The sequence below is a fragment of the Rattus norvegicus genome, chromosome 1 (genome assembly GCF_021556685.1).
Source record: "Rattus norvegicus strain SHRSP/BbbUtx chromosome 1, alternate assembly SHRSP_T2T, whole genome shotgun sequence".
Classification (NCBI taxonomy): Eukaryota; Metazoa; Chordata; class Mammalia; order Rodentia; family Muridae; genus Rattus; species Rattus norvegicus.
Window position 1 is genome coordinate 167579771 of NC_141534.1, and position 27567 is coordinate 167607337.

At 48.4% G+C, this 27567-nt stretch overlaps 1 protein-coding gene and 1 long non-coding RNA gene across 16 annotated transcripts; one reads left to right on the plus strand and one right to left on the minus strand.

Moving 5' to 3' along the window:
• Positions 1-381: 381 nt before the first annotated feature.
• On the minus strand, positions 382-20003 carry Plekhb1 (pleckstrin homology domain containing B1). 15 transcript variants are annotated; one of them, XM_087586980.1, is made up of 9 exons: positions 19923-19999; positions 17771-17851; positions 13047-13122; positions 11275-11427; positions 10505-10607; positions 9515-9554; positions 6210-6314; positions 2071-2167; positions 382-1571 (listed from the first exon to the last, which is right to left on the minus strand). In XM_087586980.1, the coding sequence occupies exons 2-9, from the start codon at positions 17786-17788 to the stop codon at positions 1435-1437; spliced, it is 729 nt and encodes a 242-aa protein (XP_087443106.1). In that variant the 5' UTR covers positions 17789-17851; positions 19923-19999; the 3' UTR covers positions 382-1434.
• LOC147996900 (uncharacterized) lies at positions 7041-10491 on the plus strand. The gene is made up of 2 exons (XR_015652195.1): positions 7041-7244; positions 9299-10491. It is a non-coding gene; the product is annotated as an uncharacterized LOC147996900 (long non-coding RNA).
• Positions 20004-27567: the final 7564 nt, after the last annotated feature.

The window sequence follows — 27567 nt, forward strand, 5'->3', positions numbered from 1 at the left end:
CAAAAATAAGGTAAAGCTTGATGAAGGCACTAAGGCTGTTGAGCTCTGGCTTTCTACATTCATGCACTCACTCATGCACACACAAATATTCTAACATTGGGGCTCTCTTGGCATGCAGTGCCAGCTCTGGATTATCCATCAGCTTAGTTTATAGAACAGAGATCCTGATAGAGCCTCTTTTTGACTCTTCAGAGATAACCAACTTCATCTGCCATGTTATGGGTAGGGAAAGCAAGATAGATAATGAATTGTCCCAAATTGGTCAGCTCACATGATGTCACCAATTCCACCTAAACTCATAATGCACTCTACCAGTAGATGCTGGGTTACAGAATTTTCGGGAGGAAACAGATCCTGGAGGAACAAAACAAGCAAAGCCAGTTCTGGGGCCAGTCATATCTTTATTAGTGTCTGCAGCTGAGCCAGTGGTGCCCTCACATATGCTAGGAATTTTAGTGGGCACTCTGGCCTCTGAGCCAGGGATTTTAGCTTTTCTATTGGCAATTGGGACAGACTGATGGAATAGTTTGGAATGGGATCAAATGGAAAGATTGCTTGCCACCTACAGACAGGCACATGAGAGATTCCCCAAGCTGGTGCCAAGGTGGGTCAGGCCCTAGAGCAAAATAATTCCATTTCCCTCCAGAGTGAAGGAAGAGAAAAAGCTTCAGATGTTAACAGTCAAAGTCAGAGCTGAGCTCCTGGGATCAGAAAGGCATTTCCTAATGGAAGCAACTTTGTAAGGCCAGAGGTCCCAAAGAGCTCACCTGTTCCACAGCTAGGAAACCTTAGGGTTAGCTGAACTATCATAGGGAAGCTACCAAGTGGGGAAAAGGTGCCAAATGCCGTGTTCTGGATAAGGGTGTATGTTCTGCCAGTACTAACTAGACAAGCAAAGTATTCATTATAGTTGAAATCCAGAAACTTCATAAAAAGCCCCATCATGCCTTTATCCAGCAAGCTCCTTCGCCTAAAGCTAAGGCCACTACAACCCCTGCCACAACGCCAAGCCAACTGTCATGTGATCCTTTAGGCACCTAAACTGTCTGCCTTGCCCTTGCCCCCACTTATCCTTGCCAGACAGGTAACTGTAACTTTGTTGTCTGCTCTCTTGTGAGTTCCATTCCTCAGACACTTAAAGCCAAATGAAGTTATGTTTGCTGTGTCTAGAGGAAATTCCCATGTGATTTATGAGGTTGCCTGGCAGTAGGTGTATGGACGTTCCGCTGTGTCTGTGTCTGAGATGTTAGCTTTCTCTGAGAGGGAAGGAGGATAAGTGGAGGATAAATGGTGGGAAGAATGGGCCAAGCCTAGAGGACTTAATGGAGAGAAAGGGGTCAAAATGGGACAGAGTTTAGGTGGTAGATAGGAGAGGGTCCAGAAGAAAAGGGTTTTGCGTTCTACGTGCACATCCAGAGGTTGGAGCCCCAGGGCTCAGAACCAGCAAGGCGACCACATAAGTGAGCCAAGGGCAGCACCCGTGGCAGCCCCAGCAAGCATGCCCATGGCCAAAGGGGCGCCAGAGCTGTAGCAGGGATCCTCTCGCACGATCACATGTGTCACACCAGGACCTGTAAGAAGAGCCACGTAAGTCAGTGTCAGCCCTGGTGGCTCAGGTTCAATCTCATGTTAAGTCACGAATTCTGCTCTCCAGTCAGAGGAACTGAGACTCTGAGAGCGCTCCCTACTGCGGCCTACAGATCATACAAATGCCACTGATGGTGACTCTGGGACTGGGCTGCAGGAAACCCGCAGGATCCCTAGGCACCTGGGGAATCCGTGCAGCACTTGGAGGTAGACACTAGTAACATTAGACCTTGGGAATAGGAAGAGTGTCATTTCCACAATAGCCACCTGGGGTCGACAGCAGCACAAGATTGTCATTGCTGGGCTGTCTGGCTGAGTGGGGGGAGCACAGGGACTCTGTTTTGAATCTAGGATTCAGGAGAGTGAGATCTGGAAAATACATGTACCCTCAAAGGGTGAAGCATAGTCTTCATTGATGGATCATGGGCAAGGCCTGGCACAGGATTGTGGAAGGAGAGGGGCTGGCATACCAGGGGCACTTACCATAAGGTGGCCCATAGTAGCTGCGGACATACGTGGCCTCGTGTGCGTTGGGGGGTACCACCTCATAGTAGTCTTGATATGGACTGTAGACGCGTACCTGGGAAGTCCAGTCAGGTTGAATACCCAGGAACCTCCTGGTCTGGGTCTGATCCTGAGCCTTTCATTCTGTGGCCACCCTCCTCCCTGGGGCTAAAGGGAAAAGGTATGGCCTCCCCATAGAGTCCATAACCCTTCTACCCTAAAACCTTTACATCCAGCTCCCAATGATGGCTTTTCTCTTACCTTGACCTTCTCTATTGTCCAAATTTCCCATGGCCTCAACAACTTCCCTTTATAAGTCTAACAACTCTACAATGCTCTCACTCAGAGAAACCCAACTGATTTTTCTCCTCGTCAAGGGAAGAGAACTCTGGCCAAGCCCTAGGCATGAATTAAAGGAGGACTGGAGCAAAGGAAAGGAAGAATAGTCATTGACATAACTAACATCCAGCATCTACTGCATAGTGGGTCTCAAGAGAGGTGCTCTTCTGTGATACCACCTCTGATCCTTCAAGGCAGGCATTGCTATCTCCATAGTACCCAGTGCTATGGATGAGGCACAGAGAAGGTGAGAGTCCTGCCCTCCCCTTCAGGCCCCTACCAACCTCCCAGATCCTAGCTCAAAAGCTACCTACTGTAGGAAGCCCTCCTGGGCTCGGGAGTATTCCTTCCTAGGGTCTCTGTGACTTAGATAGTGCCCCTTCTCATCTTTTCTCTTAACTTTTCTGGCCTGTTCACCCAAATCTGTGCTACTTAAGGACAAGGCCCTCAATTTGTGTCACCGGTAGGGGATAGTGATGACAGGAGCCAGTGATACATGCATGATTAACAGTGACTGTCAATCCACACCTACCACTTTAACTCATGAGGTAGCAAACATGGAGGGGGTCAGAATCCCTTCTCCTGCAACTCCCCCTACCCCTGTTTTCACTGTGTCTCTCAATAGGCTTCACACCAGAGTTGCCCAATTCTCTTTAGAAATCCCTTTGTGTCTAACTTGACGAACACAAATGGATTGTTCCCTCTCTGCCCCTTCCCCCACCACTTTCTCAGCCCTGTTCTTCCTGGAAATACTCTTGTCATGCACTGGAACCAAGAAATCTAGTAGCTACCTTACTTAAGGGTTCCTTCCCCCTTTCATCCCCAGAGTGTGTGTGGAAGGAAGCATGTGTGCATGTAGAAGTCAGAGGTTGAAGCATGGTGTCTTCCTTACTTTGTCTGCTTTATTGTTGAGATAGTTTCTCATTGAACTTGGAACGTGCTAATTTGCCTTGACTGGCCAGCAAGCCGCTAGCAGCCTCCTGTTTCTTTTTCCCTAGCACTGAGACTATAGGAGAGCAATGCTCTTTTCATGTGGGTCCTGAGGATCAAACTCAGTTCTTCATGGCAGAAACTTTACTGACTGAGCCATCTTCCCAGCTCTTCCATTTTTGAGACATGGTTTCCTACAGCCTAGCTTGGCCTTGAACTCACTATTCAGATGTGGATAACATTGAACTCCTCATCTTCCTGCCTCTACCTCTCAAGTAATGTGGTTCCAGGAATGCACCACTGAGCCTGGCTGTAGAACATTTGCTCTTTGGAGCGAGTGGGTGTTTGATACATAGCCCAGACTAGCCTTGAACTCACAATCTCCAGCCTCTGTTCCTGGGTGCTAGGATTATAGGCACATACTACCAAACCTTTTCTTCCTTCTGATGTTGGGGGTTTAACCTAAGACCTTATGATTGTTAGGCAGCATGTACCACTGAGCAACATCTCCATCTCTTAGCACTCTTGTCTTTGCAGACCGCAGGGTCTCAGGATTTTATTTTCTAAATATGCCTTCTGACAACCTGTTGGCCAATGGCGAGGGAGTAAGCCATTGGCTTTAGCAGCCTGGACCCTAGAAGTGATCTTGAGGGGAAAAAATTCAAAGGAATGGTTGGGAAAAAGTCAGACTAGAAAAGACTGAAGAATCCTTAAGGAGGGCAGGTGGTCAACATTACTACATCAGCCTGCTCCGAAGCTGCAATGAGCTGGCAGCTTTGTGAGTGAGGTCCTGGAGTGGATGGAAAATACCAGTTCATGTCTCTTCAGGGCATGTGTTCTTCCTACCCTCCAGCTCTGGGAGGCCCAGAAGAGAACTCAGAGCACCTGGCAACCCGTGTAGGTAGGTAACCTCAGAGACCTCCTGAACTGAAGCTTTCGTGCTTCTCCCATAGCCCAGCCCCTCCTATGGGCAGAGACAGTGCTGTCCAATCACTGAGCTACATGCAAATAACCCCTTGGCCACAACTAAAACTGTTGGGTTCTTAGGTCTATAGTTTTTCAAATCCCATTTTTAGGCATTGCCACTTGAAGTCCCAGGCCTCTCCGTGGTGAACTGAATAACACTAATCAAGTTAACCTTTCAGAGCATCAGTTTCTCAGTAATACCCGGAGACTCAAGCAGAACTACAGCCATTGACTTGTGGGCTCAGATGTTCTGCATGCTATAATCACCAGAAGCTTCACCCGTCCCCAGTACTGGGGATCAACCCAGCGCCTTACACATGCTGAGTATGTACTCCACCATTGAGAGCCCTAACCCAGGAGTTAGTCTTGAACATGCAGATTTCCGGGCTAGGGGTATATATAGAGTTCAATATTAGAAGCAGTATTTGCCTAGCATGTGTGAGGCTCCATGTTCAGTCCCCAGCACCACAAAAATATTTATATGCATATAAATATAGCATATGGGGCTGGTGAAATGGCTCAGTGGTTAAGAGCACTGACTGCTCTTCCAGAGGTCCTGAGTTCAAATCCCAGCACCCACATGGTGGCTCACAACCATCTGTAATGAGATGATACCCTCTTCTGGTGTGTCTAAGACAGCTACAGTGTACTCATATATATTAAATAAATCTTAAAAAAAAATAAATATAGCATAGTTCCTAGACCCTACCCAGGACTTAGGAGATTCCAGCACTCAGAGGATATCAGCATTTGTTGCTGTATGGTCCCTAAGTGGTTCTAAAACACAGCATCACTGAGTAAGAAGAGAGTTTGCAATTGACCATTAAGACCATAAGCTCCCATGTCGACTTATACCAGACCAAGCTATACTGAGCCCTGGAGACAGAGAAAGAGTAGGGGCCCATAACCTGTGTGCTGGCTGATCTTCATTGTCAACTTGACTGGACTTGGAGCCACATGGGAGACACACCTCTGGGGATGTCTGTGCTGTGTTTCCAGAGATTTAACTAAAGAGGAGAGACCCACTGAATGGGAGACCACTACCCTAGGGTTGAGGTTCCAGACTATTTTGAAAATGAAAAAAGCAGCCGGACACTGGCATTCCCTTTCCTCTGTCCAGATGTGAGCAAGCAGCCTCAAATTATCACCATGCCTGCCCCCGTAGAGGAGTATGCCCCCAAACTGGGAACCAGCAGAAGTCTTTCCTTCCTTCAGTTGCTTCTTGTCAGTTAGTTGATCATAGTGGTAAGGAAAGTAACGACTACACCTTGATTCCAAGAAACATCCAGGCAAGGACAGATCCAGACAAGTGCCTTCCTTTCTTTCCTTACTCATTCAGTGACCTACTTATGCCAGTCCCTTATGAAGGGGTTAAGGACAGACGGTCCCCATCACTGGGCACTGATTGAACACATGCTGTACACGAATTACTATACTGGGCTTCAACTGGGCAGAGCAAATGAGACCTGGTCCTTGCCTTGGAGGAAGTTCCAGTTCAGACAGGAAAGAAGCCAGGGCTAAAAACCAGTGGCAGAGGACTGTGTCCTGGATGACAGTGCCTGAAGCCCTGGGAAGTCCTCATTGAGGAGGTGGCAGGCAGCCTTTGAGGTAGTTCTTTAGGGATGAGGATCAGCTGGCCAGGTGAATGGAGAGACTGCATGAGAATCAGCAGGATGAAGCGAGAACCAGAGCAGCAGCAGCAGAGGGAACATTGAGCACAGGGGTGATGTGACAAGCAAGTCTAGCCAGATTTCATGGGCTGTGGTCCAGTGAGGAAAGGAGAGCCATTGAAGTCCACGAACACAGAAGGAATGGGACAGGAGGCTTTGGAGGCTCATCCTGATGGCCAGAAAGGAGGCAGGAAGGGCTGAGCTCACACTTACCCAGATCCGCCTCTCAACCTTACAGGGCTTCCATGAGAGGCTCGTACACCTGACCTTAGGGCAAACCCGACGGCTCCTGGGTGGGACGGTGGCTCCAGCTGGGGCCTGCTCCAGCCACAGAAACCCAAGAAGGGAGAGGGAGGGAGATGTCAGATGCCCTTTTCACCTTAAGAGACTAGGAGTTGTTACCAGGCCCCTAGCAGAGTCCTGGGACAGCTATGCCTGTGCTGGTGGGGAGGGGGGGAGGGGGAGTCAGAGATGGGGAAGGAGTGTCTGTTACTCGGTGAAGGAGCAATGGCCTCCTTCCAGCTCTCCCATCCCAGTCTCCAGCACATGGGGATCCCAGTTTCTTTACCCCACAACTCTAGCCTCATCTGTGACTGTATCCCCAGAAGCCTCCCCAGAGCGGGGTACAGGTCACTTCTGCATAGGCTGGAGGACAGAGAAATCCCACAGACACAGTTGTGGACATATAGACAACAAATACAAAAGCGAACACAAGCACCAGCTCTAGTAAGTCAGAGCCCAGAGAGATGTGTGTCCGGGGAGCAAAAGAGAGGGAGCATCTAGGGCCAGGCAGAGGTAAGGGGTCAGTAGGGCAGGCAGGTGTACAGGTAGAGAGGGAGCATGGAGGGCCAGGCAGAAGTAAAAGGTCAGTACAGCAGGCAGAGAGGGAGCAAGACAGCTTCATAGAGTCACAGAGTGCAGAACGGTCAGCCCTCACCTCCTTCCTTGTGCTGTCCTCAGTGCCACTGATGCAGGGGACTTGAGCTCAGAGGGTGCTTAGTCTGACCTGGCTCCCTCCCTGACGATTCTTGTTCTTTCTTCTAGCTTCCTACAATTGCCTCCCACCTGAGAACCTAAGGCTGCTCCCAATATCTGACTGTGGCCCTCAACTGCTCTGATAGCCTCCGAAAAATCAACTGCTCTGAGAGCCTCCGAAAAGAACCTATTCCTCCAGCTGGACTTTGAGACCCTTCCTGACCTGACCCTGATGACCTCAGAGGACATCTCTCCAATGCCACTTCCTCCATGGTAAGCCTTCCAACCAGGCCAGACTCCAGCTATTAGGTGAACACATTTGCAAACATACACATCCCTCTTCCCGGCCTCTGCTCATGTAGCTCCTCCTACCAGCGCCAGCTTCCTCACTGAGTCCACTAACCAACTCTCTGCTGCAGGCTCCTCCAACAACTTAAGATTGTGAGACCTAAGGAGTCACTTCCAGTCCTTAGACCTCAGCTTCCCCATCTGTAAAGTGGGACTAATAGCACCAACTGCTACCAACCCCCAGTCCTTGGAGGATGAAATGACATAACCATGCCATGTGCTTAGCATAGTGCCTGGCCCTCCGCAGGAGGATATACCCAGGGGGGTTTTCTGTCTTCTCTGCTTCTTCCCAGTAGACTCTCTCTCCAGGTGAGAGAGGACTCAGCCGTTCCACAGGCGGAAGCAGCAGTTTAGAGTCTGGAGTCTGTCAGGTGAGGGCCCATGTTGGGCCTCAGGCAACTCTTCAAACCCTCACTTCCACCAGTCTCTAAGCATTCTCACTTTTACAGCCTAAATGCCTGTGCTCCTCAGCCTGTCAGTCAGCAAGGCTTAGTCCACACCCACATCCTGTTGCCTGGAGACTGGCCCCACCTCCTAGATGGTCCCTGGGTATTCACACTTAACCCCTTACTGTTTGCTCCCTACCCACCAGCCCACCGGCCTTTTGTGTTTGTTTTTGAGACAGGGTCTGGCTCTATGGCCTAGGCTGACCCCAGACTTTTAATAGGCCTGTCTCAGCGTCCCAAGTGCTGGGATTATAAGCACACGCTGGTTTGCAGACCAGCTCTTTGAAAATACAAGTCTGGCAGCTCGGTAAAGGTGCCTTTAATCCTGGGAAGCAGAGGCAGGAGAATCTCCAAATACCAGGTCAGCCAGAGCTACACAGAGAAAAACTCTGTCTCAGACAAACCAAACCAAACCAAAACCAACAACCCAACAACAACAACGACAACTGTCTGGAACTGTGAGGATGGCTCAGTTAGTGGGCACAAAACCCAACTCTCATTCCTAGCACCCATGGCTTCATATGCCCAGTCCCAGAGCTAGGATAGCAAACACAGGAGGCTTCCCAGCCAGTCTAACTAAACTGGTAAGCCCCAGATCCCAGTGAGTAGCTCTGTCACAAAAATAAGGTGAACGGCTGTTACGAAACAACACCGAAGTTGATCTCTGGCCTCCACACAGCTGTGTGCACAGCCACAAATAAACACACACAACACAAATATAAATAAATCGATTCGGAGGTTGTAAAAGACGGGAGCTGAGCTGATCGGTCCATTCTTGCCTTTTGCCCAGAAACTGTCAATGGCTTACGGGTGCTGTTAGCAGACACCAGGATCCTTAAAGCAAGGCATGGCGGTCCATGCTTGTAATTCTAGCTCTTGGAAAGCCGGGCCAAGAGGATCACTGCAAATGTGAGGCCAGTCTGGGCTACATGATGAGTTCAAGGCCAGCCTGCGATCCAAAGTGATACTCTAAGTAAAAAATAAAAGAAAACCAATATTCTTAGCACAAGGCAGAGCCTGAACTTGCAGCTGTCCTCCCACCAACCTCAGCCCATTCCTTGGGCTTCAGCCACCCTGACAGCCTAACCCACTGGCCTTTGTGCATACAGCACCCCCTTACCGAGAAAGCTGCTTCCTTCACCACAGCCCCACCTTTCACCCCACTGATGTTTATCCTGCAAGTCTCAGGTTAAGCTTCAAGTGAACTCACACTTGGATCAGATCCTAAAAGGGTCACATGCTGCATAGCCCAGCCCGAGCAGTAACTGGTATCAAAATGGAATAATTAATCAGTTGTTTTATATCTGGCCCCTTCTTGACTGAGTGCAGGAGGGTCAAGCCTGCATCCCTTGGTTTACTTCTGATCCCCTGGCCTGTGGCATGGTGCCTGACACATAGTTAGAACTCAATACATATCTGTTGTGTGGACAAATGAGCCTCAGTCTTACCATCCGCAGAGAGGGAACAATAACCCACCCTCGAAGGACTGTTCTGAGTGGCATCATATCTGATATATGCATCCCTCTTTTCTAGCTCCCATGCAACCCTCCAGTGAGTCTTCATGGAAGCTTCTCTCCCTACTCCTGGGAGCACTTACTGACTCCTCCCTTCTCCACAGGGGACTCCAGGGGACTGAATCTACATGAACTTTTCCACTCTAGATTGAAGAGATAGGCAGAGACCGAGTCTGAGTCACCCATGATTCCATGGCACACGGGGCAGCGGGGAGGGGAAAGCTCAGGGACTCACCGGGGTGGAGTTTGCCTCCATCAGGGCTGTCTTCCATGCTCTGCAAAGCAAGGCCCTCCAGATGATGAGGAAAGATTTACATATGGGGACCCCACCTTGTAGATGCTCCAACCCCACCCAGCCCCTAGCCCCCACCTTTCCTAACTTTCAGGTAGACAAAAGCAACTCTCTACTGCCCTAGTCACACGGATGGCCCCTGAGGTGAGCTAATAACCCTGAGTCCAGCTTCTTCCCTTCAGTTGTCCTGAGTTTGGCAGGGCAGGGTGTCTCTTCTGAACCTTGCATGTCTGGGTAATGCTCTGCCTGCAACCCACCTCCATGTTCCAACTTGCACAGCTTTCCAGAGCCATGGCCCAAGACTCAGGAATGCCCAGAGGATACAGGACAATTGGGCCTTTGTTGGTTGCCATGGCATCTGGCTGGGGTAGACAAGGCAGCTCTATGCTGTGGGCCCAGAGCATAGCTGCCCCTCCACCCACACCCTCATCTCTTTCCTTCTCCTCCAGGGCAGAGGCCCAGCTGCTCAGGCTGAGGGTAGGAGGGGGAAGAATGTATGGGAATAGACGGCACTGAGAAAGATACCCTCGTCTTCCCAGGATGGGCTGCATCTAATGTTGGGGTGCCCTGCTTGGACACTGCCAGTGGCCTTCCGAAGGCAGGTCTAGGCCTACCCTTCAGCTCAGAGTCCCGTTCACCATTGCAGCTCTTTGAGGGTCTTTTGAGATGTCGCTGGGCATATCAGCTCATTTCTATCAGCCTGGGAGAGGGATCCCTTCACAGGCTGCAAATTATCTGATTCCAAATGTCTGGAGACCCAGCGCCCGAGGCAGCTGTGCCTCCGTCCCTGAGTTCTCTGGCTCTGCACCAGTTACCTGAAATGCTGCTGTCCTGTGCTCAGCCTGTATGGCATAACCTTGCTAACTGGCCTTAAATCCCCTCCTCTACTTGCACCCCAAGATCCTACTCCACACAGCTCCTGAATCCACTCACATGGCATCATCCCGGGTCTCTGCGCACAGGTGCAGGCGGGAACCCTCCCGTAGGTTCACTGTCAGCAGGCCATCTCGGCTCCTGCCCTCTGGGGGCTGCACATCTGGAAGGAGACACACATACATGAGGATTCCAGAGACCCTAGATTCCCTGACCCCCGGAAACCACACACAGTGGCAAGGGTTGACTTCTTGGGGTCCTGTTTGCTAGACATTATTAATCTCTGGTCCCACATACTTTCTTGGGAGTAGTGCACACCCTGTCAGCCTTTCCTATTACTCACTTCCTAGCACATCCCCAGTTACTGTATTCTACTGTGGCCTCAGTCATGGTGGAAGCATTAGATTCACTGTGTGACTCCAGGCCAGTCACATCACATCTCTAAGCGTATGTCATCTTCCTCTGCTCTCTAGAACCTGCAGGCATTTTATCTGGGGTCACCTATAGGGCACAGCACAGCGTAGGAACTCGACCAAGGACCAACTTCTTTTTTTTTTTTTTTTTTTTTTTTTGGTTCTTTTTTTCGGAGCTGGGGATCGAACCCAGGGCCTTGCACTTCCTAGGCAAGCGCTCTACCACTGAGCTAAATCCCCAACCCCAAGGACCAACTTCTTAACGCACAGCTAACTAGCCTACATTTGGCAAAGGCCCAGAAGCAGTGTTTGTGGGAGCTCTCGGGAAGCACCCAAGAGCCTTTCAATTAAAATTCTCAGACATAGGGAAGACCCTGACCATGGGGAGAGTTCCATCAAAGACATGCTTCTACTCACCCTGACACTCCTGGCCGACCTTTATGTCTCGGACATTGAAGTGGATAACTACACGGTCCTCCTCGTCCTGTGCCGTCTCATCGTGGTAGTAACCCAGCGTGCCATCCAACCACAGAGCAAACCAATTCCGCTTCCAGCGGCGGAGGATGGAGCCTGCATGATATTCCGGACCCACCAGGGAAGCTGAGCCCTGAGCCTGCTAGGGTTTGCAAGAGCTCTGGGCCCCATTACTATCATTTCTTTCTTGCCTCTCTACCCTCTCACATGAGGACAAGGCATATATATATATATATATATATATATATATATATATATATTTATATATATATATATATATATTTATATTTATATTTATATTTATATATATCTGCCAGCCACCAGCCTGACACACAGTAGAGGCTCAATAAAAGTGTTGAACTGGGCTGGAGAGATGGCTCAGTGGTTAAGAGTACTGACTGCTCTTCCAGAGGTCCTGAGTTCAATTTCCAGCAACCACATGGTGGCTCACAACCATCTGATGCCCTCTTCTGATGTGTCTGAAGACAGCTACAGTGTACTCATATAAAATAAATAAATAAAATCTACAAAAAAAAAAAAAGTGTTGAACTGCAAATGGCAACTCATGCCAACTTGAGGGAGCTTCCAAGACAAGCCCAAGACTCTTCAAAGGCAAACACCTCCCTGCTAGAGGCCTCTATCATGTCTCTCTCTTATCTCTGGCTTGAGTGACAGTCATGTGTATCCTCTCTGACTCTTGCACCAGAATGGGGATCTGCACCTCCCCACATGAGGTCCTAAAAGTGAGCAGGACCTGTATTTGGTGTCTGCCAAACTAAATGAACTGAGAATAGAAAAGGGCAAGGGACATGGGGGCCCCTAGCCCAAAGGGCCCCTAGTCCAAGAACTCCTCTTCAGTTCAAGGCTTTGGTTAAATGGGCTGGGGGTGGGGGTGCCATGCCATGGCCACTGTGATGCCAGACATTGGTTCAAACCACAAAAGGGTTTCTTAAGCAAGGTGTGGAGGCTCACACCTGTTGTTCCAGCACTTGGAGGCTGAAGGGAATTCAAAGCCAGTCTGGATTACAGAGTAAGACCCATCTCGGAGAAAATTAGTAAAGTTACGCATAGTAGTACATGCCTGTAATCCCAGGACTCAGGCGGTAGAGGCAGGAGTTCAGAGTCACCATAGCCATGCAGTAAGCTTGAGGCCAACTGGGGCTACTTGAAATTTTTTTATTCACCGCAATAAATCACAACCCCACCCCACCCCCAAAAAAGGGGGCTTCTAGAGCTGTGGTTCTAAAGCAGAGCTGAATCTCACTTCACTCGGGCTTTGGACTGCGTCCTGCCTGGGTTGAGGTTGCTATGAACACACAGGGCGTGGAACTTATCTGTACCCTGCGGGATGTACAGTTAGAGTCTAGGGCCAGTGTGGGTTGGGCAAGGGAGGCGGGAAGACTGATAGTCAAAAACAGTCGTGTTAGACATTAGTGTGGGAACTGAGAAGGGATCCTCTGATCCAGCTTAGTGCTACCAGGGCAGAGAGGTTAGAGGGACAACTATAGAGGGCTCGTCAAAGAGAGAAATCTGGTTGGTCTTGAAGTATATAGTTTTGCTAAACAGTCAGAAATGGGAAGAAATCAGTAAAGAGGCAAGAAGGTCCTGGTGTAGGAGAGAAAGGTCCACCATGATGTGTGGGACCCACTGCTTCCCTCCTCCCTGCCCGGGGATCAGGTGCAAGGCAGACAGGGACTTGACCCAGAATCACTCACTCTGTCTCCATAGCCAGCCGCCCCTCACCAGGGCCATTTCTTCAAAAGGACTTTCCAGGGTGGAGTCGGGTGGGACCTGTCAGAGGAGCCAGGATACACAGACCTCACAATTCAATGCAGCTCCTGAAAGAAGGCCCCAGCCCTGCCCTCCCTAGAGAGCCTGGAACCATGCAAGGCTGCGTTAGTAAACAAACAGTCAGGCACTCTCTGCCCGCCCCTCCTAAGGCTCTGCTCCTGCAGAGAATGGGGACACTGTCCCAGTGGGGTCAGCAGGCAGCCACCCAATAGGGCAGGATGGGGGTGTGGATGCAAGCCTAGGCCAGGCTGAGTTCCAGAACCTTGGCAAGTCTCTGCACCATGCTCCTCTGGCCTGAATGAGGCAGGTAAAGGCCGGGATGAGGACTTGCTAACGCTCATAAAATGTTAGAAGATGGGATTTGGAAACCGGAGCAGTACAGAGTATCAGTCAGAGCAACGAATTTCCGTGGCAGAAGAGCCTCCTTCATATTCAGACACCACAGCGGCCATTTTTGAAGTCCAGAAAAAAACAGCTATGCCGTTGAGCACTGTGCACTTGCTACAGTTCTCTGCCTTCACCTACTAGCTCACTTGAGCTTCCCAACCATCCTTGCCATCATTCCTATTTTAAAGACAGTTTGGAAATGGGCCTGGAGAGGGCCAAACTACATAGACCCCCTTGATTACAAAGCAATGAGGGCGGGATCCACACCTAGCCACCTCAGCTCTTTTCCAAGAGCTTGAAAAAGACCCAATGCCAGTTGGGTGTAGTGGCACCATATTTAATCCTAGCACTCGGAAGGCAGAGGCAGGCAGAGCTCTGTGAATTGGAGACTAGCCTGGTCTACCTAACAAGCTTCAGGCCAGCCAGGCCTATACAGTGAGACTGTCCCCAAAAGAAAACCAGCCTGGGCAGTGGTAACTCATGCCTTTAATCCCAGTACTCTGGGGGCAGAGGCAGGTGGCTCTCTGACTTCAAAGTTACAGGATGGCCAGGGCTACACAGAGAAACCCTGTCATGGAAAAACAGAGCAACCAAATGAAAAAACACCACACGATGTGCAGGATCAGGCGGCTCAGATTTGTAACTGTGAAGGCGGAGACAAACACTACTAGTTTTTGCAGACCCCCAGGTGATCCCCAATTTTGCCAGCTACTGCAAACCTCTCTGCATCTCCAGACACCCCGTTAATGGAGACCTTGAAGAATACTTTACAGCTGGACGAACTGAGAGGAACAGGGACAAGTGACACATCCCTGTATGTGACAGAGTTCAGACGAATTCAGGTGTCTTCCTTCTCTTATTAAGAACGACTTATTTATGAGCAGGTGCCTTAGCCCTTCCCCCATCCGCTCGCACCTGTTGCTGCGCAACTAGGGCTGGCACACCTAGAGTGGAAGCCTTGGCCTCTTGTGTTTCTCCTCTGGCTCATCCCTCTCTCCAAGCCCTGACACAGATCTTACAAGAGGGTCAAGTGTACAGTCCCTCTCAAGTTCCCCTTGATGCACCCACCTGTTCACACCTGTTGTGGATACCGCTGCCACAAATGCCCCGCTGCTACTCGATGAAGATGCTACCCGAGCTGGTCGCACCTGCGCTTTGCATACCCCTAGAGAGCCTGAGGCATTTCACTCCCCAGGCTCAGCGCACTGCCTGGGGCCTAACTGCCCCCGGGCCCCGCCCTCCAGACCAACTCACTCCCAGGGAGGGGGCGTGGCGTGGAAAAATTCAATGACTGAGCCATGCTGGGATTTGTAGTCTGCAGTTCTAGACTGGGCAGAAGCAGCCCGGAATGACAGTCCTGTGTGGACCCCAGGAAAGGTAAGACACATTTTATTTTCTTCCTTTTCTCTTTAGATCTGCCTATATTTCCAGGGCTGTCCTCAAATGGTCTACTGAGCAGCTGAGACTACAGATGTGTACCACCACAGATTTTTCTATTATTTCTACTTTTTAGAAAATACGTTTCCCCTATTGGTACAAAAGATATATTCCAGGACCTGCTAAATACCTATCTACACTCCATCCCTGACATAAAAGACTGTGTGGCTGGAGGGTTGGGGAGATCCCTCAGTCAATAAAGTGTTACACGAGGAATGGAGTTCAGATTCCCAGAAGCTGCATTATAAAAGCCAATATGGCAGTCCTGGAGAGGAAGAGACAGTTGGATCCCTGGAACTCACTGGCCTTCCAGCCTCACCTGACTGTGACTCCTAAGTCACCTTGTCTCAGAAAATATGGTGGATGGCCATGGAGGAAGGGTAGCTGAGGTTGACCTGTGCATACACATACTCATGCACCCCCACACATATCATCATCATCATCATAGAGAGAGAGAGAGATCATGGCCCCAAAGGGCTGTAGCTGTGTATATACAGTTGCTGAACAAACTGCCCCAGTGATACTCAAGGACATGATGGTGAGTTCAGCAGAAGCTGGGCCTGGTTGTATAGATCTCCAGTCCCCAGGAACCTGGTAGGCTGAGATGCAGGATGTTCAAGGCTAGCCTGAATGGAATGAGTTCAAGGCCAATCTGGGCAACTTAGAACCTGTCTCAAATTTTTAAAAAGAAAAAAAGAGGAGGAGAAGGAGGAGACTGGAGACAGAGCTCACTGTAGAGGACTTGCCCAGCATTGGTGAGACCCTAGGTTTCATCTCCAGTGCTAAAGCAAAAACAAAAACAAGACCAATTTCCACTGAACAGGTGGCCAGCCTGAAGCCACAGCTACTTAGGAGTCCCAGTCTAGCAATGGTTCTCAACCTTCCTAACGCTATGATCCTTCAATATAGTTCCTCACTTTGTGGTGACCCTGACCATAAAATTATTTTGTTGCTACTTCCTAACTGTATTTTTGCTACTATTATCAAATGTAATGTAAATGTCTGATATGGAGAATATCTGACAACCCCCAAAGAGGTCATGACCCACGGGCTGAGAACCACTGGTCTAGAGGATGCCTTAAGCTCAGGAGAGTCGGGGAATTCAAGACTAGCCTGGTCTACATAGCAAGTATAATAATAATAATAATAATAATAATAATAATAATAATAATAAATAGAAAAAAATTTCTGGGTCATCAAGATGGCTCATCAGGCAAAGGTGCCTGCCACCAAATCCGATGACCTGAATTGTCATCCCCAGGACTCACCAAGAGAAAGAGAATGAATTCTCACAAGTTGCCTCTGACCTCCACAAACGTAGGGTTACACCTGTGCACACTCATGTATACACAGAGATATATGTAATTTTAATTTTTAAAAAAGTCTGTTGGGTTCGGTCCCCAGCTCCGAAAAAAAAGAACCAAAAGAAAAAAAAAAGTCTGTTTCCAGGGGACGGTTAAGGGCATTGGCTGCTCCTCCAGAGGTCCTAAATTCAATTCCCAGCAATGACATGGTGACTCACAACCATCTGTAATGGGATTTGATTCTTTTGATGTGCATGAAGACAGATCAGTCATATACATAATAAAATAAGCCTGGTGTGGTGCACACCTTTAATCCCAACACTTGGGAGGCAGATGCAGGTGGATGTCTGAATTGAAGGCCAGCCTGGTCTACAAAGTCAGTTCCAGGATAGCCACCCAGGGCTACATAGAGAAATTCTGTCTGGAGAAATCAAACAAACCACCACCAACGACAACAAAGTTTGTTATTTAAAATGTAAGAGAGGTCACACTCACAACCGTCAGAGACGTCTGTTCTTCCCAAACTGTATATGAAGCTCTGTTCTTTCTCAGTGAGAGAACTGTGTTGTTCACAACTAGAAATACTTCCGTGAACCCCAACACCCTTGTCCCAGCCCTGTAACCATATGTCCCCCAAGGCTAGTCCTATGTAAAGAACCCAAGTCCTTTACAGACTGAAGAAAATAATACCCTTTGGAAAAAAAATAAGTGGAAATTGTACTCGAGTAGAAAAAAGACAGAATTTGGTGGCCTGTATTTGGGAGGCTGACATAGAAAGACTGGGAATCACAGACTAGCCTTCACTATATAGTAAAGCCAGCCCGGGGTACATATTAGATTCCTTACTACCACCTCACAAACAACTCTTCAAACAAACATGGGGGGCGCACATGCGCGCGCGCGCACACACACAAAGAAAGACATACACACACAGTGCAAAGAGAAACCAGGTTCCACATCCCGATTTAGAATGTTAGCGTTCCCTAGTTGTGTAAAGCACGCTAGAGCCCTCCCAGCACATCCCTAGCTACCAGTCTACTGGAGGACACCGGAGGTGAAAGTAGCCAAGACAAAGAATTACCCAGGAGGAAGTCGCTCTTTTCCCAAGATATACAGAAAGGCTTCCCCAAGGAAGCTGAGGGGTCATGAAGGGGAAGTAACATTTCCCCAGTGTGGACCAAAGAACTTCACATAAGCGCTGGTAGAAAAGTTCAGGGGTCTTCAGTGGGTTTAGAAGATGAGCGAGGGGTGAGGGAGAAGATGTGGGCTGGCAAGTGATGTCTCTGCAGGGGATCCGGGATAGAACAAGGCCTGGATGGCATCCTGGACGGTGTGGTATGGTGACTGTTAAAACAGGAGGCTAGGTCATATGATTAGTGGGTTACAAGGTCCTGTCACCTGGATCTGACCCTCCAGTCCAAATCCCCACCTCTGCAGGAGCAGAGAATCCCAGAGACCAGGATATCACCTATTCGAGAAGCCCTCCCAACTTCCTCCTGCCCCAGAAACCTCCTCCTTACCGGAGTTGCTGGGCTCATGGTTCCTGCTGATCAGAGTTGCATACCCAAGAAGGTTCCAGAAATGAGGCTTGACTCTGCAGCCTTAGAGATAAAGGGATCAGGAAAGAGGTACCAAATGGGCTGCTGAAGGGAGAGGCAGGGAGGGGCTGCACCGGCCCTAAAGAAAGTCACCCTCTTTTCCAGTCCCCTCCCGGCTTTGCTGGTGGAGATCTCCTCTGTCCTTCCTTTTCTGTCTAAGTCACCTGGTGATTCCGAAGGGGTGTTGATCCAGGTCTCCAAGATAGGGTAGGGAGGAGGGTGGGTTAGAGGAGACAAGGAGACAGGAGATGGGGGCAGGACGGGCTCTCTGGCCCTAGCGTATGGGGTAGGGGTGGGGGCGGGGCTAAGTTTTCATTCTGAGGCCTAAGAAGCTGTGTCCATCATCCCAGTCCTGGCTGGGTGGCCTGGCTCCTTAAGTCTCCCTTCTTGCCTCCCGGGTCTCTTTAATCTTGACCCAGAGCCACCCCAGTGCTTCAGCCTTTCGTGCTGTGCGTGCTCTGGGGGATTTACCACGACAGATCCTATTAGCCAGTAGCTCATCCCCTCTTAGCAGCCCCAGCAACCGCATCTTTCCAACTACGCTGTTTTTCCATCTCAGTGCCTTTAACTCATTCTCTGGTCTCTGCAAGGTCTCAAACCTACCCAACTTTGACTAACTTTTCTGCTCTCTATAGCCAGGATGGGAGAAGGGAGAGAAAGAGACGGAAGAAAAAGAGAAGGGAGGCGGAAGGAAAAAGGAAAAGGTGGAAAGAAACGGGAAGGAAGGGAGAGAGGGAGCTATCTCTCCCTGGGATCTTGGCTGGTTAAACCACTAAAATACTTCTATAGTCGCTATTATGTTGATAATGATCAGTTAAGTTCTCAATTAGATATTCCTGATGTTCATTTTCCTGCACGTATGCAAAGGTTTGAGGGTAGGTGATCCGACTTCCTCATTAGCAGCTCTGAAGATTTCTCCCTTACTGCTCTGGCTGTCTTGAAGGGTAAAAGAGGGACTGTAAGTCAAACTGCCAGTGGGGGCGACCCTTACGCCTCCACAGGATTGTCTTGCAGCCTCCACAGTGGGCTTGGAAACAGTGCGCAGCATAACAGCTGATGACGCCAGCTCGGGAAAGCAGCTTCAGCCCGGGCTGTTTCCAGCGGTTTGGATTACTAGGCTCGGTGAACTCTAGGTGAACCGGCTGAGACCGTCTGTCTCCACCTACTAAAGAGGGACACACCTCCTCTGGTGGCCTACTGTAACTGCTCCCCAGAAGCAAAGCCTCGATGGTTCCAAAAGCAAACCTCCGTGCTGTGACTGCTATTAAAGGGGCCAGAAGGAGACGGTTCTAACACAAGGTCTCTGGCTGTAGAAGAGGGTTGCTCGGAATCATTTAGTCATTAAAGGCACCTTCCTTCTCTGGGGTTGCTCATTAGGCCTAATAGAAAGCTTCCGTGGCAATTTCTTACCTACTGTGGCGCATGTCAGCTGGTAACTGACAGAAGAAACGGAGAGTGGCACTGACAGCCTGGCCATAAAAGTGACTAGGCGACAAGATGCTTGACAGCTGAAAAAAAGCTGTCAGTGCCGGAAGAAGGGTGACAGAATCAGAAAGATGGCCAGAGAGCTAGAAGAGCTGAGACTGAGCAAGAACTGTTAAAGCCCCTCCCCCCCACACACACACCCCACACCCCATACCCTACACCCCCATCATGGAGGAGTTCCAGAGAGCTGGTAAGTCTTTAGGGCCGAGGATTGCAGCACCGCAGGTCAGTTGTAACACTGACTGCCATCAAGGGCTGAGGATTCTTTGTGAGAAGGCCTGCCTGAAAGCCAGCCGCAGTCAGCGACTGAGGAGTCTTGACTTCCTAAGTCTTCACAAAAACTGTAACACAGGGCTAAGTGTCCCAATTCCAGAGGCATCCAAGACTGTGACACCAGAGGGTACTGCCTGCTATCTATACTCAGAGCTGCCAGAGACGAACATTTGAGAGTATCTCTTTGTCTACAACGATTTCTATATGAGAGAATCAAAGAGGACCCAGGTAGCTGATTAGAGAAGCAATGAAGGAAGCCAGGGAGAGAAGGGAGGAGAAAGGGAACAACCAAGCAAGCTGGCCTCAGAATCTGTACCTGGGTCCTGCCAGCTCCTGGCTTCCCTTCCAGCTCTTCCTGTTTCCCTCTCAGATGGGCAGCTAAGCATCTTCCACAGAGAGAGGGGGAGGGGCGGTGCAAACATCTCCCAGATTATGTACCAGATTTAGCAACCAGAATAAAAGGGAAGATTCTCCAAGAGTGGTGCAAACCTCAGAGAAAAGATTCTTCATCAGCCTCATAAAGAAGGATGCAGAGACAGGGAAAAGAAGGAAGCTGGGAAAACCAAAACCATAGAGACAGATACTGAACTGGTTGGTTGGTTGGTTAGTTAGTTAGTTGGTTTTATAATTTTGGTTTTCTTGAGTCAGGGCTTTTCTGTGTAGCCCTGGCTGTCTTGGAACTTATTCTCTAGACCAGGCTGGGCTCAAACTCAGAGATCTGCCCACCTCTGTCTCCTGAGGGATTAAAGGTGCCACCACTGCCCAGCACAAATACTGAACTTAAATACAGGCAGACTTGGCATGTGTTCCTGAACTGTTGGACAATGACTGGTTACAAGAAGTTAAGAGAAGGTGAGCTAACAGGTTGTAGTGGTGCATGCCTGTAATCTAACTAGATGGGTAGCTGAGGCAGGAAGACCAGCCTGGGCTACAGAGCAAAGCTGTCTCAAGAAGGAGGAGGAGGAAGAAGAGGAGGAGGAAGAAGAGGAGGAGGAAGGAGAGGAAGAAGAGGAAGAGGAAGAGGAAAAGGAAGCAGAAGAAGGAGGAGGAGGAGCAGAAGAGAAGAAGAAGAAGAAGAAGAGGAAGAAGAGGAAGAGGAAGAGGAAGAGGAAGAAGAAGAAGAAGAGGAAGAAGAAGCAGCAAAAGCAGACTTTCCCCAGGGAGAGAGAAATGCCTTTTTAATATAAACCTGGGAATTCGTAGACCCCTTGGTGATTACTATTGAGTATTTGTTTTCTTTTTTATTTTTAATTATAAAATTATTACTTATCAAGGCTGGAGAGATGGCTCAGGAGTTAAGAGCGCTAACTGTTCTTCCAGAGTTCCTGAGTTCAATTCCCAGCAACCACATGGTGGCTCACAACCATCTGTAATGGGATCCGGATGCCCTCTTCTGGTGCGTCTGAAGAGAGCAACAGCGTACTTGCATACATAAAATAAATAAATAAATCTTTTTAAAAATGATCACTTAGGTGTATGGATTTTGCCCCCTGCATATGTATCTGGGCGCCACATGTGTGCCTGCTGCTCAGGGAGACTGCAAGAGGTCACCAGAACTTGATTTGCAAGATGGTTGTGAGCTGCTATGTAGGTGCTAGAATTGACATGGATCCTCTGAAAGAGCAGCCAGGGCTCCTATCTACGGAACTACTCAGCCCTATTCCTATTTCTTGCTTTTTAGACTTCTTTTTATTTTAAATGAATGGGTGCTTTGCCTGCATGCATGTCTGTGGACCATGAGTTTGTATGGTGCCCAAGGAGGCCAGAAAAGGGTACTGGATGCCTGGAACTGGAGTTACAGACGGTTGAGCCATCAGGCGAGTGCTGGAAACAGAACCCAGATTCTCTGGAAGAGCAGCAAGTGCTCTTAACTGCTGTGCCATCTCTCCACACTCACCTCCATTTCTTCTTTCAAAGTTTTACTTTTGACTATGTGTCTGTGGGAGTTGTGGTGGACATGTGTGTAGGAGTGTGGATGTCAGAGGAAACAACAGGCCTTGCAGCCTACAGAGCTGGAATTATAGGTGTGAGGCTACCAAGGTGGGTGCTGGGAACTAAACTCAGGTCCTCTGCAAGAGCACTATGTGCTCTTAAGCATTTAGTGATCTCCATGGCTCCTTTCTTTTTTTGTTTAAAGGTTAAGGACAATATCATTAAAGTCTAAAAGAGAAAGTCTGGGATAGATAAGCTCTAGTCATGAAGAAGAGAAAGGAGAGAGAAGAAAATCTATGCCACTGGAGTTAAGCTGACAGAGAGGTCAACCGCATGGAGGTGCAGCAGGTAGAGGAGCTTTGGGGAAGAATCCTAAAGCACCAAAGAAAGCAAGAAAGCACGTCCCAGGACTGGCCAGACGGAAAAGAAAGAAACCTTGCACCTTTCTGAGTGAAGGTGGGCGGCCCCAACTGAGCCACACGGCAGTTCATACACAGGACCTGCCCTTTACTTTCCTTCACGTCTCTGTGCTTGTTTAAGACAGGATCCTATTGTGAAGCCCAGGCTGGCTTCAAACTGCTGCCCTTCAAGTGCCGAGGGAGGGTACAGGTATGCACAACCCCAGCCAGACCCTGTTGGTTCGTTTTTATTTTACTTTTAAAAGATTATTGCACCAGGTGTGATGACATGTGCCTTTAATCCCAGCACTCCGGATGTAGAGGCAGGGGGATTTCTGTGAGTTTGAGATCAGTCTGGCCAACATAAAGAATTCTATTTTTATGATATTGTGAAGTTCTGCTGTCTCAAAAAGAAAAAGAAAGAAAGAAAGAAAAGAAAAATTCTGGATGGAAGATCGGAGGCTGTGTCTCGGCGGTTAAGAGCTCTAGCTGCTCTTCTGAAAGAACAGATTGCAGTTCCCAGTATCCACACTATCCTGTAACTCCAGCTCCAGGGAATCTCACCTTCTCGCCTCCGTAGGCACCCTCACACATGTGGCAAGCACGTAGACAGATAGACAGACACACACAGAGATTAAAAATATTATAAATATATGTGCATAGTGGTGTGTGTGTGTGTGTGTGTGTGTGTGTGTGTGTGTGTGTGTGTGTGCCTATGAGTGCACATGCCATGACCAGTTATGTGGAGGTCAAAGACAACTTTTTGGAACCAGTCTTCTCCTTCAACCCTGTAAGTCCTGGGTAGGTCTCCAGGCTTGGTGGCAAGAACCTTTTCCTGCTTGCCATTTCACTGTCCACATGGCTTACTTTATTGTTTGTTTGTTTGTTTGTTTGTTTGTTTGAGACAGAGTTTCTCCTTGTATCCCTGGCTGTCCTGAAACTTGCCCTGTAGACCAGGCTAGCCCAGGCTAGCCTTGAACTCAAGAGATCCACCTGCCTCTATCTCCCGAGCCTTGAAATTAAAGGTGTGTGCTGCCATTCCTTTTTTTTTTTTCTTTTTTTCGGAGCTGGGGACCGAACCCAGGGCCTTGCGCTTGCTAGGCAAGCGCTCTACCACTGAGCTAAATCCCCAACCCCGTGTGCTGCCATTCCTGAGTTCCAGTGGTTTAATTTTAGTCTTTCTGGGTAGGAAGTGTAAATATTGGACTAATTGGGATCATACTAGGATTCCCAGCTCACATCTGGGCTTGAGATAGCCTTGGTTTATTTTGTTCAATCAACTAAACTCACTGAAATGAAACGCCAACAGGTAACTTCTATAGCCTGGTGCCTCGAACTGACTATAGGCACAGAAGAAAACATTTCATGATTTCAAATGTGTATGGTGGATGGAGAGCTCATAAACTGTGTGTAGTATAGGGAATAGTGGACAGGCTTATCTAATCTAAATTCAAATTTGCTACTTATATTTTTCTAGAGAATACAATATAAGTAGAGGGTTCATTTGCAGCAACCAAAATGTCCTGTCTTAATGTTTCATTGCTGGGAAGGGACAATATGGCAATGCCAACACTTATAAAGAAAAATATTTAATGGGGCTGGCTTACAGCTTCAGAGGTTTAGTCCATTATCATCATGGTGGGAAGCATGGCGGCGTGCAGGCAGACACGGTGCTGAGGAAGGAGCTGAGAGTTCTACTCATGATCCACAGGCAGCAGAAAGGGACTGAGTTCCTCACTAGGCAGAGCTGAAGCAAAGGAGACCTCAAGCTCTCCCCCCAAAATGACACACTTCCTCCAACAAGGCCACACCTCCTAATAGTGCCAAGCATTCAAACACATGAGTCTGTGCGGGACATACCCATTCAAGCCACCGAGAATTCCCTACGAGTTTTTATCAATATGCAGAATTTTTTTCAGGAATACACAAATTTTATCCCATGCCTAAGGCATGGAACATTAGGCTTCTCGAGATGCAATTTGAACAAAAGTCAAAATACTTGTACCAAAGTTGTTTTTTTTTTTTTAATTTATTTATTTGTTATGTATACAATGTTCCTCCTACATATATGCCTTTATGCCAGGAGAGGGCACCAGATATCATTATAGATGGCCATAAGCCACCATGTTGTTGCTAGGAATTGAACTCAGGATCTTTGAAAGAGCAGTCAGTGCTCTTAACCACTCAGCCATCTTTCCAACCCTCTAAGTTTTGTTGTTTGTCCTTTTTGTCTAAATAAGAAAAACACTATCACATCTGGCTTCTTCTGTTCATTTTTAAGGATTTGTGTATTTGTTTAATATGCTTCTCTGATTAGCTACATGGGTGTATGTGTACCATGTGCATGCAGGAACCTCAGAGGCCAAAAGAGGGTGCTAGATCTCCTGGAACTGGAGTTACAGGCAGCTGTCAGCTACATTGTGAGTTCCGGGAACTGAATCCTTCTCCTCTTCCTCTTCCTCTTCCTCATCCGATTCCTCCTTCTTCTTCCTCCTCCTCTTCTTCCTCCTCCTCCCTCTGCCTCCCTCCTCCACTTCTTCTTTTTAAATACTTGATTTTTATGTTTAGCTTGCAAAAAGGATTCTAAGGCAATGTAATATATAAATAACTCAGATTTCCATATAAATAATAATGAAGTTGATGAAAATGAGAGACAGAAATTGACCAGGCAGTTTTATAGTATATAAGACCCCAAATGTAAACAACTCTTCCTTGACTAAAAGCTGGAAATGCCCTTGGCTCTGTCAGCCTTCTGCCCTTGCTGAAGACCAGAAATACCAGAAATGTTGAAGCCAAAATGTCTGATTCTTCACTGACCAGAGGTCATGGTCTATCCTTATCTCTCTTCCCCTTAATGAGCACCACTTCCTGGATGTGAGTGACACTGGACCTGAGAACCCCATGAGTGGACCAGGGGTGATGATCAGTTTATCCTCCACCTCCACCCTTTCATCTAGTAAAGCCTAATTAACGCCAAGGTGGGGCCTTGATGGCACCTTGTTCTCAGGGAGCCATCTCTGTTCCTGTGTACAGCAGTGCTGTCTTCTTGCCCTCCAACTGCCACCTGTGAATCGATCCTAAAAAAATCTACCCTCCCGTGGTCCATGAATTTCATTCTTCAAATTGACAAGACAAGAACCTACAGGCCCCCTGATTCAGTGGGAGTTTTCGGTGGCAGTGTTTGTGGCACCCCTAACTCCTGAGTTAAAGCTCACCTGGTGTGAGGAAATCATCAAACTCAAAGACACACTACCTCCTCCCATCTCAAAATGACTCCAAGGCCTTCTTCAGTGTTTCAGGATTTTGGATCAGCACTGTCTTAGTTCGGGTGTCATTGCTGTGAAGAGACACATGACCAAGGCAACTCTTATGAAGGCAGCATTTAACTGGGCTGGCTCACAGTCCAGAGGTTTAGTTCATTATCATCGTGGTGGGAAGTGCGGCAGCATCCACGCAGACATGGTGCTGGAGAAGGAGTTGAGAGCTCTTAATCTACAAGCAGCAAAAGACTGGTCACACTGCCTCCAGTGAGGCCTGCCTCCACTGTGACACACTTCCCCCATGAGGCCACGCCTATTCCAATAAGAACATACCTCCTAACCACTCTCTATGGGCCAAGCATTCAAACACATGAGTCCATGAGTCCAACAAACAGCACAAGCATCACGTGAACATTCAGGACAGTTAGTATTGATTGACAGCTTGACAGGATCTAGAACCACCTAGAAGCAATCTCCTGTGAGCACAATTAGGCCAATTGAGGTGGGAAGACCCACCCTAACTATGGGTAATGCCATAGTTCCTTGGTCTAGGGTCCTGGTCTGACTAAAAAGAAAAAAGCAAATTAAGTACCAGCATTGGTCTCTCCTTCCTGGCTGCAGGTGGAGTATGCCCAGCTGCCTCTGGCTCCCTCTGCCATGCCTTCCCCCCCAGGACAGACCCAAACTGTGAGCTCAGAACAAACCCCTCCCTCCTTAAGTTCCTTTCCTCAGACATTTTGTCACAGCAATGAGAAAAGTAACAGACAAATGACATACTTTTATTTTTTCTGGGTGTTTCCTGGAGAAAATCCATTCCATGTGAATAGTAAGGCAATGTCCTCCTGATAGAAAGCCATCTGGGCTCAGTGGTTAAGAGCACTGTCTGCTCTTCCAGAGATCCTGAGTTCAATTCCCAGCAACCACATGGTGGCTCACAACCATCTATAATCAGACCTGGTGCCCTCTTCTGGCCTTCAGGCGTACATGCAGGCAGAAAGCTGTATGATGTATACATAATAAATAAATGTTTTAAAAAAAGAAAGGCATCTGCGAGGGATTCAGCCAGGCTTCCTGGAACAGAGTGAGTGTAACAGTTTCATGTGTCAATCTGACAGCTACAGTCACCCCTCTCTGCCACACCCCAACCTGCCACCAGCTAGTTAACCAATCATGAATCTAAGTGTGGTATAAAGATACTTTGTAGATGCTTGTAACTTGCACCATCATTTGAGTTTACCTAAAGCAGTGGTCCTCAACATTCCTAATGCTGTGACCTGTTAATACAATTCCTCATGTGGTGACGCCCCAGCCATAAAATTACTTTGTTGCTACAGTTATGAATCGTAATGTGAATTTCTGATAGGCAGGATATCTGATATGTGATTTCCCCCAAAGGGGTCGTGACCTCAGGATTGAGAACTGTGGTAAAGGAAAGTATTCTGGAATAATCTGAATGGACCCCACAGAATCTGCATCTCTGACTTGAAATTTGAAACTTCCCTGAGGGAGAAGACAGTAGATTGACTTGCAGCCCCAGCTCCTGCCTGAGATCTCTGTCTACCAGCCTGCCCTCCAGATTACAGACTACCCCATATCTCTCTACTCCTTAGCAAGCCAGTTCTTAGAAATGAGTCTCTATATGGGGAGCATCTCCACCATTCCCACTTCTCTGGAAAGCCCTGACTCATGCACGGAGGAGGTAGATACTTGCCATGATTTAGAGACACCAGATTTGGGCATGGAGAGGAGCCCGACAGCCAGAGAAGGGCAGGTGTTGAGAGTCTCAGAAGAGACAGTAGCACTCCACACTCTGAAATGTGGGCGCAAGTTCTTTCTGAAGTGCACCATCTGGACCATCGGATGTGTGAGCAGCCACTTCTAGAAGCTCGAGTCTAATCAATGTCTGCCATGCTGAGTCTCATCTGTGCTCTGTCTAGAGATGAAGGGGGTTTCCTACCCTCCTACGCTTCTAAACAATGTCCATGAGCCTTAACTTCAGGGAGATCCGCTGCCCTGAGAAGACAAGGTTCCTTCCAGCTTCGCCTCAAGCTCCAGCAAGCTTTCTGAAAATCTGCTTTGCCTATTTCAGGGCTGTCCTGCTCCAAGCTCCTGGACAGGTCCTTTCCAAACTTGGTCGTTTCACTTCCTGTGTCTCTCCTAATCCAGGTTCTGAACCTCCTTTTCAAGGAGGTTGGCTCGGCCTGAAAGTGTTGCAAATGATCTATCCTGCGGGTGCTTTGTTTTCTTCAGTGTTGTTGATGTAGAATTGGATTTCTCTCCATCCTGGGAGCATAAGGGTACACTTGACTTTTCTCCTCAATTTCCGTCTGGCTCCTCTGGTTATAACTTCTGTCTCTGTCACCTGATTCTA

Coding starts and splice junctions, on each gene's coding strand:
- Plekhb1 (XM_087586980.1), bottom strand. Junction 11,428..13,046: donor CGGCTGGCTATGGAGACAGA/GTGAGTGATTCT, acceptor AATATCATGCAG/GCTCCATCCTCCGCCGCTGG. Junction 9,555..10,504: donor GAGACCCGGGATGATGCCAT/GTGAGTGGATTC, acceptor CTTGCTTTGCAG/AGCATGGAAGACAGCCCTGA.